Raw genomic sequence first — 14,075 nt, 5'->3', positions numbered from 1 at the left:
CCCAAGGAGACCATTAGGTGTTGGCCAGTTCAGCAGAGATAATTGTGCACGTGATTGGATTTCCAGATAAGTTTACTTGATAAGCCCATACATGTAATTCACTACTTTTTAGTTTGACCAAAAGGATGCGATAATATGGTTGGTTAGGGCAACAGGTGCGAATGAGATGGCCAATTACTGTCACCCTTTTAAGTCACTCTACTTGAGTTCTTAGAAGTTTAGGGTTTGTTCTAAATACAAATACATGTTGAAACAAGAAGGGCTTTTACACAGCAACTTTTCTGTTGCTCTGTTGCAACATTTTTTAAAGCCCTTGCACAAAATACAAATTGTTATTACAGTTACAAAAACCTTTTTTGTGTGTCTGTTTCCTCTGTTTTTGTTTTAAAGCAGCACTGGGAGGAATCTTCACAGCCATGAAGAACTAGCACCACTTACTAAGGAACACTTGCAGGTGTCTGGTTATGGCATTGTAAGTTAATCAGTAACTCTTAATATGCATCAGTTCTGAATATGCATCAGTTCTGAATATGCATCAGTTACGCAAGTCCTGCAATTACTTCATTTCAGGCATTAATAATATTGAGTTAGAAACTAGCATCGTACATCTTGTAGTAGCCCTGAGTCGAATTTCTTTCATTGCCTTTACGTTTATTTTGTAACATGAGCGATGAAGTGTGTCCCCATTTCTCTATAAATAGCCCGTATTGCCCCGTGTCTCTCTCTCATTCTTGCTTGCGTTGCTGATGGTCACAGCGATTGCTTCACTACAACTTCTTGTGCTTCTTTCTTGGTGATTCCGGTTGTTAATTTTTATCCTTTTCTTTGCGTTTGTCATTGTGGTGAACCGAGTTGTTTGGCAGCAGCATAGAGCTAATATATTCTGGTGAGCTACAGCGACGGCGTTTATTTTCATATCTTATTTTATTTGTTACCCAGGTGGTCTATTTATTTGCCTTTTGATATAAAAATTCATTTACTCTAGGTTGGAAAAGAAGAAAAGTGCAAAAAGAAAAACACAAAAAAAGAGGCTTTAATTTTTTTTTATTATTTTCTGAGGCGAAGTAGCCACCCAATTATTTTCAAAGGCTAGGCCAGCCACTCTATTTTCAGAGGCACAGTTGCCTAAAATTTAGCACTCTTCCAAATCTCAAACTGTGGGCACAGATGACAGGGTCCACATCCTAATAAAATTTGAGACTTTATTTTGATTAAATTAATGAATTAACTGCGATCCTTTCTTCTTGTCTTCCTCTTTCTTCTGCTTACATGTACCTGTAGAATGGTACTGGAGACCAGAATGATATCTGGCAGGTTGAGATTGTCAATCCAAATGTAGGATTGCATATCAAGACAGTGCTATCCAAGATCAAACTCATTCACTACCATACCGGTTGTGTGTTGTATGTAACTGGCAAACAGCTCCCCAAATGGTACGTAATATTTTATCATTGCTACTTGTAAGTAGATTGCATTGCAAAGTTATTGCAGTGGTAACACTTCAAAACATGAGTTTTTGTTTGTAAAAGATGAAATATAAAGCCTACATTTGGTCCTACATTACATCTCTTGGTAATAAAAGTTTGAAAATTTTCTTGAAGTCATTCATAATGGACTTAGCTCACAAAGACTATTGGCCGCGTTTTGATACAAACCTGCATACTAAAAATACTGAGAATCATGAGAGTCATTGAGTACAATGTTTCTTACCATGGGCATACATCCTGGGAGGATGGAAGTACATGTATATACATGTATCCCCCCCCCACTTTTTTATGATGAGCAAAAAAATTAAAGCAGATTTTGAAGAATTTTCAGGATTTCCCAACAACTAAAACATTTGCAATAACACTAAAAGGGCAAAGCAATTTTAAAAAGACATAAATATACCACTCTGATTTAAGATTTTGCATGAATTTGATACACATTCATTAACATCACCCCGTATATACATGGTCTCCCCCCCACTTCTCAAATTGCCATGGTTGGGCAAGCCATCCACCCCCTTCCATTTCCAACACAGATTTTCGTCACTGTTTCTTACTGCTATCTCATATTATGCTATGCTTACAGTATGCAGTATAAGCAGGCCATGTCCAGCAGGCAAGTTCAATTTCTACACACAACCCACCTCCAGAGACTTTCATATGTTGTGTGACAGTGTATACAAAACCAATTAGAAGTGGAACAAGCATAATACACTGTACATACATGTTCATGTGTGTCTTTGGGCAAAAGCACTAGCTATATATGCTCCATGTTTTACCATCAGCCACCAGTGCAATTTTAGATTACAAGATAGTGTCTACAGATCGTCTCATGTGAACTGGTTGAAAATGAAAAGTGCACTGCAATTTGGAACCATTGTCTCCGTGCTCCCACACTCAGGCGTATAAAATGCTTTCTACGCACTGAATAGTTTCAAACATTTTGAAAACCAAACTCCCTAATTTCTGTCACACACTGATGCTAAAGGTTTGTGCATGTCAAATTTGGAGAAAAGTGACATTCTGCTACATGTACATGTATATAAGCAGATACATGTACATGTATCATGCAAAGAAGACTTAAAGAGCATATGATGTGGTACACGTATTTTTTAGAACCTTATGTGTATTGACCATATAGCGGCCTCTTTTCATTCTTTGCACCCTGCCGCCATAGGCATAAAGAGCCTCGATCTAACAGCTTGTAGAATTGCATACTCGTATAAGAGCTACATGTATACAGCACGCGCAGAATTACTAAGCAATATATGCAGGAATCACTGAACCAGCTCGTGTAAAGATCGAGGCTCTGCATGCCTATGGCGGCAGCGTGGAAAGAGCAAATTACTGTATTCCTTCAGTGTTCATGGAAGTCATATACATGATTCCATATTGGATGTTGCAAAATAGTGCTTAAAATGTAACGGAACTGCCCGTTCTGGTAAAATAATAAAGTTAATTACCTCAACCATTTTCAAGATGTACTGTGCATCAGGGAGATGTTAGTTTTGATCATTAAATGTCAACTAAAATGTGCATTTACATGTATGCATTTTGTTCTTTGTTTCATATTATGCACTAATCATTTTCTTTTTATAAGAAGTGCATTCTTTATTCTGTGATCCAAGCTTACCTTATCAGGGCTTACCTGGTACCTCAAAATTACACTTAAAAAGAATAATTCTTTGCAGTTGACTTCTGAACAATAAGAACAAAAGATTAGAAACCCTTGGATTGAAAAGAATCCTTCTCTTCAGATGAAAAATATCTTTCTTGAGGGATTTACATGTACTGGTATGTTAGAAATAAAATGTGATGACGTTATCAATGATTGTTGCTGATGGGCCTGTTCAGAGATAACATCACTCTTTGTTTACACCTACTACTTCCTGTGCAGCTGGTAGAGGACCAAGGTCCACTGATGAGCACTATAGGAAAGCACACACCTAAACAAAGTGTTGCATTATCAGGGCATGCAGAAGTCATTCTTTCAGATAGTTTTATTGGCCCTATCTTCTTTGTAAAAATCTTTTAGGGGTTTTGAACAGATGGAAGTCACATGTAATCCAGATACTAGGGATTCCAGCAGATTATGGAATGTGGAAGATCATGTCAACACAAGATGTAAGTCTAATTACAGACGGGCTGCCGACATCAGCTCCAAACTGAGAGTGAGAAATTGATAGTGCCAGTATCTGAATACTGGTTAACCACTTGCTGCCGGCTGGATTTTTCTTGAGCAAGACAAGATGCCGGCTCATTTTCAAGATTTTCCGTTTTCATTTAATGGCCGCTTATACCAAAATGAAGGACTCTTTGGGCACTATTCTAAAGCTGACAGGTAAAATTCATTGACTCCTAAATATTTCAGCCAGGCCTGCAGCCTTGGAAAAAGAATCCAGATCGTGTGGTGTTCCGTAAGATTCTTTTGTTCCCGAAACCGGCACAGTGCACTGCTGACCTCTTTTCAATAGGGGCCAGATTAGCGTGCAGTGGGGCTGTGTGGTTCATCACTGAGGTGGTGGAGAGCTTTTGTCCCTGGTGGTAATCCGCTCGCTCTAAATGCCTCAAACCGTGGTATACTGTTTCAAAACAAGGCTGGATGTTCTCCACTATTGAGAGTGAAAAAATGTCGGTAATGCCCAGCAGCTCAGTCTTTTGTGCTGAGCATGGTCTTTTGTTATAAGGCCCAACTCTTTTGTCCCAGTTTCGGGCTCCCGGCTCTGCATATAAAGCCTATGTACTCAAAAGCGTCGCCCGGCAGGAAGTGGTTAAGGTTTACCTGTTTGTCAACTTGCAGCCCAGATTTTTTTCACAACCTGGGCACATTACACAAATTCACCCTGGCAAACTGTCTTCACTGGCCAAACAGGATGGGTTCAGGGAGTCTAGTAGGAAATCACCCTTTATCACATACTGACCTTTTGTCCAATCAATAGTTGTACATTGACTGCTCCTCCAGTCTATCCATCCATAGGCTGTATTACACATGTAATGTGAAATGAAGCCACGTGTCTGATATTCCTTTGCAGTATTCGATTACAGTTTTATATGTTGTACACACACGTTTTGACCTCAGTTTACCCACTTGAAAGGATTTGAAGATTTTCCTTGTATCAGCTGATTACCCCAGTCTCAACATCTCATGTATGCCATTGCAACTTAACTACCAAGTACATTGTTTACAGTCCTAGTTGGAACATTAGCATCCATTTCCCCTGACTTTCTAATTCCATGTCTGAAATATCTAGTGCCTCTTTCAAAGAGGACAAGTAATACTGCCACTGGCTTGGCCAACAATGGCATGTACGTGTAACTTGATATCTTTGAAGTACATGTAGCGCAGAAGGTCAACACTCATCCACTGCCAAGCACTTAAACTGGCAAAACATCATCAATATTGCTCATACCTTTTAACCTTGATTTTTACCAAGGGCAACAACTTTATACTCCTTCCCCATAAGGCCAGTTATAAAGCCAATTATCCGGTCATCTCATTGCAATGCAAGGTGACTGGAGCTTACTCGACAGTTGCGACTTGAATGGTGCAGTCCTAAAGTTTGGTGTGAAAGGGAAACATAAACAAATAAAAACTTTGCAAAGGCTGTAAAGTTACCAAAGGTTAACCCAGCTCGTGATAGTAAAGAAACCAATGTTTAGAGGACTGTGGAACATACATGTTCGTGTAACATGCTACAATGTACTAGTACATGTATCTTGCACCACAAATTACAGTAACTTTTTTGTTTCTTGTAACTGCAGTGCCAAATATAAGTTTCCAAGTTCTTGCTCCATCATTTCTGGAGAAATTTATCGAGTCTCACCGTGTCATGCTTCAGGTGGGTGCAGTTGTACCTGTATTGTACATATAATGAGCAATCAATTTACATGTAAATGTGAATTCATCCCTATGTCTCAGTATTTCTCCTCTTACATGTACTTTTAAAAAATCTACCATGTATGATGTTACCCATCACTGTATTTGTAAATTGTGTTCTTGGAACTATGAAACTACCGGTACCAATGTAGGCTTATTGTATAGTTTAATTAATGTTGGAATATTTTGAAAACCTTTCTGTTTGGTTAAGAAGGGCCCGGAAGGTTTGGTAAGTATTTGGTACAACTATATACAGAGCGCATCAAAATAAAGGAAACCCACATTCAACCATAGTTTATTGGAAAACTGCACATTTCTTGATTAATTATTACATATATGTATATGTCTCCAGAAAGGCTGAAATGTCTTCTTCCCAATGACACCTTGATTTTGTGCTCAATGGCACGGTTGAACGTGTAACAATGCATTGTTGACCAGCAGGTGAAATTTGCACCGTAACAAGTTAGCATACACTGTACAGTAGATGATGCACATTTGAATGTGCTTAGGCACAAGCAAGTACTTTGGAATGAATGTATATTTGCTTGTCACAGTGCAAATTTCACCTGTTGGTCAACAATGCATTGTTACTCTTTCAACCATGACATTGAGCATATGATCAAGGTGTCATTGAAAAGAAGACATTCAGACCTTTCTGGAGACATATGATGCGTTGTAAAGAAATTTACAGTTTTCCTATAGATTATGGTTGAATTTGGGTTTCCTTTATTTCGATACGCCCTTTATAAAGGAAAGAAATATGTACTAGATCAATGAGAATGGATGTTGATTAATGGCCTCATGGTCTTGAATGTTTTAAGACTGGCCAAGCACATTTATTCCCATCAGAAATACAGTACCTTTTAAATCAGAAAGTCAAACATTGTTGAAAGACTAGTAATTTTCAACCATTATTCAACAATTAACTTTTTCAAGTTTTTTCAAACACCCCTCAAGCTATGTTACAATAAGTGTCTGTCATGCATAGTCATAACCAATCTCCTTATATGGAGATTGATTCTCAGCTGGCACATAAAGCCAGTGTAAAGTCGAGCCAGTGTAGTGTGAATAACGGATTCTCAAAATGCTGACTTCTTAGTGTTATTGAAAATTAGAAAATGTTCAATAAATAAAACAAGGGAATGGGGACCAGATTTCATAGTAGTTAAATTTTCAGGTGAAAAGTGTTTCAGATCAGCCAGCAGTCTTGATCATTGCTTTATCAACCATTCAATACTACCGGTAGCCACTTGACGGGATTCAACCCATAGCAATGGCATTACATATGTGTACATACATGCACATGTATGAATATCACTAAGGGCCCTCACAATACACACTTTTTCATCAGATTTGTTCTGGTGCACCTTTGGTCCTTTGTTACAGTCACTGAGAATGGGTACTTCCCTGCCATTATTTTGAAGTTTAATTACATGTAGTTAAATAGTTACTTCAATAGAAAAAGGTTTCAATGGTTTGTTGTGCTTCATCAAACGTTGAAGTCATAATACGCTTCGTAATGTCATAATGGTCGTTCCGTGAATGTGTTACTGATGTGTTTTCCTTTGACACATACATTAATTCTGTACATGTAAACTCTTCATGTCTTTTTCTCAAGGAGTGATTGTGTAAACTCCCTATTTGACAAAACTTACATGTAGAAAGTGTTCACAATTATTTCTTTTTGAGAGCTTCATGGTAGTCAGTTCTGTCCAAAAATTGATTTAAAATATTTTATTAGCAAAAGTGTAATGTGAAGTATTGATAAGGTAAAGAGTGTAAAAATTGCATTTATAGGGACATCAAACCAGAAAGCACTCTTAATATGTACAAATCATGCAGAGATACATGTACCAATGTTACATGTTACACACAATAAATTTCTATGAGACATGTATTATTGTCAGTAACTGCCTCTTACATGTATATAGTCTGGTCTGTGGCAAAGATGCTAATCATGTCAAGGGGTTTGGTCTTTTCTTTACAGGGAAACAGTGGTCTGAAGCCCAAAGCAGGTGAAGTGACATCTCGGCCATGGCAGTGGCCAATCAACTACAGAGTAAGTACATGTAGTATTGTTGGCTAAAGCCTCCTTGTGTTTTATCTCTGTTCTCACAAACTGTCCTGACCTTGCCCAAGTTAATAGTGCAGAAAGCTATACAGTAGACTGAATGATCCAGCCATTCATAAGGGACTGAATGTGTGCAAGACTTATTATTAGAATTATTGTAATGGCCAAGCATGCTGGCCAAGCGCATGTTTCTACTTCCATTCATAAATACTTTCTACGTTCACAGTGTTTCTTAATTTTGTTTTCAAATGCCCCTTAAGGTTGCAGGCTAGGATATACATGTAGGTCCCAAATTGCCTGTGCGGACCGAATCACGATTTGTATGCTGTCAAATTCTCTGCTATAAGAGCATTTCTTGGCACGTAGACTGGGCAGTTTGTTAAGCTTGTGTTTCTGAAAGAATCGGACCAAACAAGGCCCTCCAAATCGCTCTATTTTGCCATGGAGTGTAGGCATCAATTTTCCAAATGGCGATGGGCCGCATGACTGTTTTTGAGGAGTGATTTTCTTTGGAGAGAAATACATACATCTTCAAAGTCATCGGTTAAGCCACTGAAAACTGAAAGGAAAATGAAAGATCAGGAAGTGAGCTTTAATTTGATATATGTCTTAAACACCAAGCTGTGAAACTTGTCGGTATTTTTCCTGAATTTTGAAGTGGGGATATTTATCACTGCTGTCTGTGGCAGCTTGTTTATTTGTCTGCAACCTATAGTCATTTTAAGACCAGCCATATACACGTACACGTTTATTCCCATTCATTAATTCATTTACATAATGAGTCAGAAAGTCAAAACAAGATAAAAAATTAGGATTTACCAACAATTTTGTTCACCAATTTTATGGTATATGTATGTGCTTCTACAAATCAGTAGAGACTGGCCACATGACAGGCTTTTGGCCAATAGGAATTGCTTAATTGTCTTAGATATTTATGAATGTTAAGTTACATGTAAGAAACATTTTACCGACAATGATCTTATCCACAGTGAAAAAAAAAGGATAAGCTGAGGTAGTTATCTTAATCCAAGGATACTCTGCTTCCCAATGGTTGCCATGGAACGTCAGATTCTGCTCAATCAAAGCGATCTCTTGCTTCTCCTTTAGAGTGAAATCCTTTGAGCCTGGATGTAAAAGGCCTTTTCACTGATTGGTGAAGTCTCTGATTTTCTACGTGTATGTTTGTGAGCTGGCAGTCAAGTGTTTAAGCCTGAACTACGATTTGTTATTGGCCCTGCTTGTCCAACTAAGATGCAGGCACTAATTGGGCAGTATTTGAAGGTTTCTATTATTCGTCTGACTCGACGGTGATCGTCATTGAACACTTTGAAGTGCCAGAGTTGCAACTCCTTCTATGTCCTTCCTCTGTGGTCATAGCCGTGTTTCATAATTAAGTACATGTACCGGTACATGCACAGAAGCATGACATAAAAGGTGGCACTAACTACAAAGGGTATTGGAAATATCTGTAACTAAACATTGTCAAGGCATAAAATTGTTCTCACATGTTAATACTCTCACATCTAGAATGGTTCCAGTTCACTTGACAAGAAAAGGATGACAGACCCAGGTAGCCAGCATGTCATTTCTTTGTAAGGCTGCGAAATGTAGTCAGCAATACCAACACAAAGCCATTTTGCATGGCTGGTTCCAGTTCGATTTTTTTTTTCAACGTCAGGGTAGACTTGTTACTGTTGGTGTGTATGCCTGTAATATGAAAAACAAACAGTTCAGAGAACAGGCTCAAACTGATACATGTACATGTTAAAATCTTCAAGCAAACTTGATGTGCAGTTAAGGATGTTACAAAAGCCTGTGTGTGCAAATGTGCCACCTTTGAATTTACAGTAAATTTTGCAGTTGTACATTTGCTTTTAGTGTAAAAAAAATGCATTGCATTGAGTTAGAATAGCACATTACGCAGGGCTTGACATGGACCGTGCAATACGGTTATATGCCATGGATCGACTAATCAGAATTGAGAATTTAAGTTTTCCTGAAGGTAATACATGTACATGTATGATATTTAGGCCTACAAAGTGTAGTGAAGATGACATTACTCAAGTAATTACAGAAACAAATCAGGGAACTCTCTGTATGGGTATAGTAGATTTTCAACTTTGTTGCCTGTTATGTTTGTGTGTCATCCAGGCCTGCATGACTGTTCATTATCTTCCCAATCATTACCTGTGCTTTATACACTACATGTGTACATGTATATATGTGTGAGCAAGTATGAGTGATGACCATATTAACTATGGTTCAAGTAATGATGCATTGTTTTGACAATCTAGGTGAGTATAAACCAGGCCCTGGGTCATGGTCATATGCTTGCTGCCAATTGGCAATTTGATTTATCCATACTTGGGAAATCCTTCACACAAAAGTAATTGTATGAGATGTTATTGAGTATAAATGCCAAGACAGGGCGACTCGGACCAATATCTCAGCAGACACGTTTTCCAAGTGTTGGCGGAATGTCAGGGTGCAGTCAAGCTTAACCCCAAGGTACATGTATGTTGGGGCTGCCTGGAACTGGAGACTGTTGTTATTGACCATGATGTTGAGCTTGTGGTTTGCTTCTCTGTTGTTGAGGTGGAATGCAGAGGACAGGGTCTTGGCCACGGAGTTTCAGGTGCCAGTTCTTCATATAGGTTGATAGAGTGGTCATGTCAGCCGTATGTCCCATTTTGATCGCTCCCCAGCTCTTGTCAGACATCAGGATAGGGAAATTGTCTGCATATCCGTACTTCTTAGACAACGTGTCTGGGAGGTCGTGGATGTAGATGTTGAACAACATCGGGGCTAATACGGAGCCTTGAGGGACACCATTCTTCAGTCTTCTAGTCCTGCTGTGTTGACCGTCACTGGTGTAGAGGTTGAAGCTGCGATTGGTCAACATTTCCATGATGAAACCCACCATATATGTTGGTCCGGGATTGTCTGTAGGAGCTTAAGGTGGAGACCACGGAGCCAGACGGTGTCGTATGTCGCAGTGAGGTCGAGGAAAACTGCACTCACCTTCTCACCTGTCTGGAAAGAGTCCTCGATGTCTTGAGTGAGGAGAGTTACCGGTACCTGGTCTGTTGTTGATTTCCTGCGACGGAAGCCAGCTTGCTGCTTCAGCAGTTGAGGGTCTATCACTGTGTCAAGGCGTGCATGAAGGAGGCGTTCCATGATCTTGTATGGAATGCAGAGGAGGGCAATATCCCTTTGGGTCATCCAGCAGCGTGTTGGGCTTCGGGAGAGCGATGATTTTAGCCATATCTTCGGAGCTTAGACGTACGGAGGCAAAGAGGGCAGAAAGAACAAAGCACTCTGTCGCTTTGCTACCCCGGTGCAAGATGAACTTGGGGTGGATGTTGTCAGGCCCGGCTGCTCTGCTGTGGGTGTGCCCGGCTGTGGGTGGTAATCGGATTTCACAAATGAGTTCAACTAGGGTTCTTTCACTGTGGTTTACATGCTTACAAAATACGTGTAACTGCTTGGTGGTCCAACTATTGTTAATGCCCTACATTTTTGTGTACATGGTTATGAAATAATCATTGTGATTGGCACCAGTACGTGAAAGACCGGGGAGACAGGGCCTTTAGGGGAGAAGCACACCACTGCCGAATGTTAGCAGCTTCATTTTATGCTCACTTGGCTGACTCCAACCTCAATATCACACGGGAAACTTGTTGGCATCATGAATGCAGATGGGGGCTTATGAGTAAGTGCTTAAAATTTTAATACAACCACACTGTTGTCAAACAAGGTTTGCAGCAGATTTGTTTGAATCGCCAAGGTGAGACATAAAGAGTGTATTCTATGTCACACACACACACAAATGTGTATTTGCCTGCAACTGGGGACCCCTTATTGTTCCTCTTTTGTTTGTACTTTTTTAGAAGACCACCTATATGTTTTGTACACAGTTGTCAATCGAGGACCCTCTGTCAGACGGGGACCTTATTCTCCTCTATTGTTCAGGGTCCCCAATCAAATGCAGAAACAAACTCCACACACACGCAAACGTGTTTTGTGGGCAATCGTGGACGTTCCTATTGTCCTCTTTTGTTCATACTTTGACTTTTTTGGAAGGCCTCTAATATGTTTTGTACACGTTTGGGAATTGTGGACGGTCATTAACTCTTTTGTTTAACATTCACGATTGTTTGGGAACATCAGCCATACATGTAGACACTGCAGATGGAGGGCATACTTCCCAAACTATCAGACGGAGGACTTTTCGTCCATGTGAGTGCAGCCTATAACACTGAGGACATAACACACAAGTTTGTGGTTGTTTGGGCCAGTAAAATTAGGTTGTGTTATTGGCATACTACTGTAGGGTTCGTCATCAATATGATATAATGTCTCAAGAGAATGGCTGGTGCGGCATATCATAGATTAACTTGGCTACAGCTTCATTGTGTTACAACAAAAGTCTCTGACGTTTCTCCAAGTTCGGGTCTGCAGTGCCATGGTGCAAGCTGTTTCGCTGTCCTGCTTGCCAGGAACTTTCCTCAACTGGAAGAAGCTGCATAGGCCTTCTTGGACGTCTGTCTTCTCCGCTGTAGTCCAGGGGCGGCGCTTCATTTGTCTCGATGGCGGAGAGGGCTCCCTTCTTCATGATGCAGCAACACCAGGAAGCTGTCCTATTAATGTAGAGGCAAGAAAAGGGCATTAAAATGTAGGTGACAGCTCAGCAGACAGCCTGCCTGCGTGACAAACAGACAGCCCGCCCGCCCGACAGACAGACAGACCGACTTGCCAAATCTTACCATGTATGACTGATTCATCGCAGGAGTCTTCACTGCTGTCACTGTTGTCCCTACTGCCACTGCTGTCCTCTTCACTGGTGAAGCCTTCTGCGAGTAAAAATATTGAAATCAATCAGTTAAAGTACACATACATGTACAGGTATCTGGCAGTCTCTGCTTGGCGTTGGGGTGGGAGAATGAGGGGGGGAGATGGATGGCAAAAATGGAACATTATTTTTGGAGTTTGTTGGGCAAGATACATTTTTGGGGTGATTTTTGGCCTCTTTTTCCTTTGTACTGGTCTGTTCTTCGGGGGGGGGTTGATTAGGAAGAAATATAATGTTTCTGGCAGGCCTACAAAGTGTGAGTTTGGGTTTGGTTGACTCGGTGTAAAGTCAAGTGTTGGGTAGATGGAACATGGGAAACATGGTTTGAGTATAGGGTGCCCTTACCTCCAGTTACATGCATGTCGTCCAAGGATTTGCCCTGCCGGGAAGGCAGGTTGCCCCTCTCCAAACTCAGGAAAAGTCTGGACACTTTGGTGACCCGCTGTACAGTATCTGGCAACTGGTAGTATTCGCGATATGAAGTTGACTAGAGTTTCAAGCTGTTGTTCCTTTAATGCAAGAATTTGAGAGGTAGTTGCTACATGTTTACGGAGTTGGGTTGACCGGATGCTGGATGCATTGTCAAGGCCAGCCTTATCTGCATATGCCCTTAAACAGTCACTCCCTCGTATGTGGCCTCTCCCAGCATAACACCATGCAAACAAGAAGTTGTTGTTCTGGGCTACTCCAGCTTCATGTCTCTTGGCGACCAGAGTATTCAACCACACTACTGCCTCATTGCTTAGAAGCACAGAACAGTTCTGCCTCTCTTGCCGACTATTTTGACAACACGGAACATCTTGCACAGCTGGCGTTCTAAATCACTCAACAGGCATTCCCCCTCCAGTTTGGCTGTGGTGTGCTTGTGGAAATCTTTCACCTTTGAAACCTCCCCCTGTCTTCTTCGGTTGAACATGATGAGGTGGCACAGACTGACCTCATTCAATTTCTGCCAAGCTGGTCTGATTTGTCTGCCCCGCGCACCTTGGAGGAGTTGAAGTTCCCGGTTGCCAGCTTCATTAAGGATCGACGACATTTGAAGTACATCAGTGTTACGATCCCAGTTGATCCAAATCCTTTTGTGTCTCCCTGAAAAGGTACGTGTGGAATTTATGCATGTTCCAAAAAACCTATAAAGACTCCGTAGTCATCGATTTTGTTCTCAGTCAGTGCCTATATGCTTTTAGCATGTGCGTTCCGAAATAGCCAGCGTTGGGTCAGCACCTCCTTGTCGTCTTTGCCTCTTTACTGCTGGACCGTGGCCAAGGCTGACACCGCTGAGGGACCGTGGACCCTGGAGTGTCGTAGCTCCATGTGGAAGCCGAATCTCGGGGATAGACACTGACCTACCTGTCCGAACTGGGCTGCTCTGGCGCGGAGTGTGGAGGTGCTTGGCCCGACGACCGCGCTCCTTTAGGGGGGGTGGGGCCTAATTTTCTTCCTCTGTTGTGTTGGCTCCTTAAGGTAATTAAACTCGGCCGAATATAATTTGCCTCTTTGCATATTAATATGTTTTTGCCGGCTTGCTAATTTTCACTGTAATTAATTGTGCTTGGCTGTGCTAATGTAAATAATTTCCTTTTATGCTTTTGACTGTTCAGATTCACGGTGTTCTTGCATGAGAAGTTTAAGTTGCAGCAAACCACTAGATTTACTTTGTTTTAATTTACTGCTTTGCTGATTTAAGTTTATAATTAAATTTTATTCCAAATTAGTTCCTTTATTGTTCTTTGCTCGTATGTTTTAGTGTCCTGGTGCCCGTCTTTTGATTTTTGTTCTGCTGTGTGT

General features: G+C 40.8%; 1 protein-coding gene across 7 annotated transcripts in view; it reads left to right on the top strand.

Moving 5' to 3' along the window:
- Positions 1-14,075, top strand: part of pomt2 (protein O-mannosyltransferase 2) — a 58,899-nt gene that overhangs the window by 32,081 nt on the left and 12,743 nt on the right. For 6 of the 7 annotated variants that reach the window (XM_087132850.1, XM_087132839.1, XM_087132864.1 and 3 more), the window contains 5 exons: positions 391-472; positions 1,282-1,433; positions 3,523-3,611; positions 5,250-5,326; positions 7,352-7,423. In XM_087132850.1, the coding sequence (XP_086988976.1) occupies positions 391-472; positions 1,282-1,433; positions 3,523-3,611; positions 5,250-5,326; positions 7,352-7,423 (472 nt within the window). The remainder of the gene's footprint in view (positions 1-390; positions 473-1,281; positions 1,434-3,522; positions 3,612-5,249; positions 5,327-7,351; positions 7,424-14,075) is intronic. The other variant, XM_087132842.1, reaches the window with a different exon arrangement.

This window comes from Acanthaster planci, linkage group LG01, assembly GCF_054643075.1.
Source record: "Acanthaster planci isolate LZ-2023a linkage group LG01, COTS_SCS, whole genome shotgun sequence".
NCBI classification, from domain to species: domain Eukaryota; kingdom Metazoa; phylum Echinodermata; class Asteroidea; order Valvatida; family Acanthasteridae; genus Acanthaster; species Acanthaster planci.
This window is presented reverse-complemented; position numbering and strand designations above follow the sequence as displayed.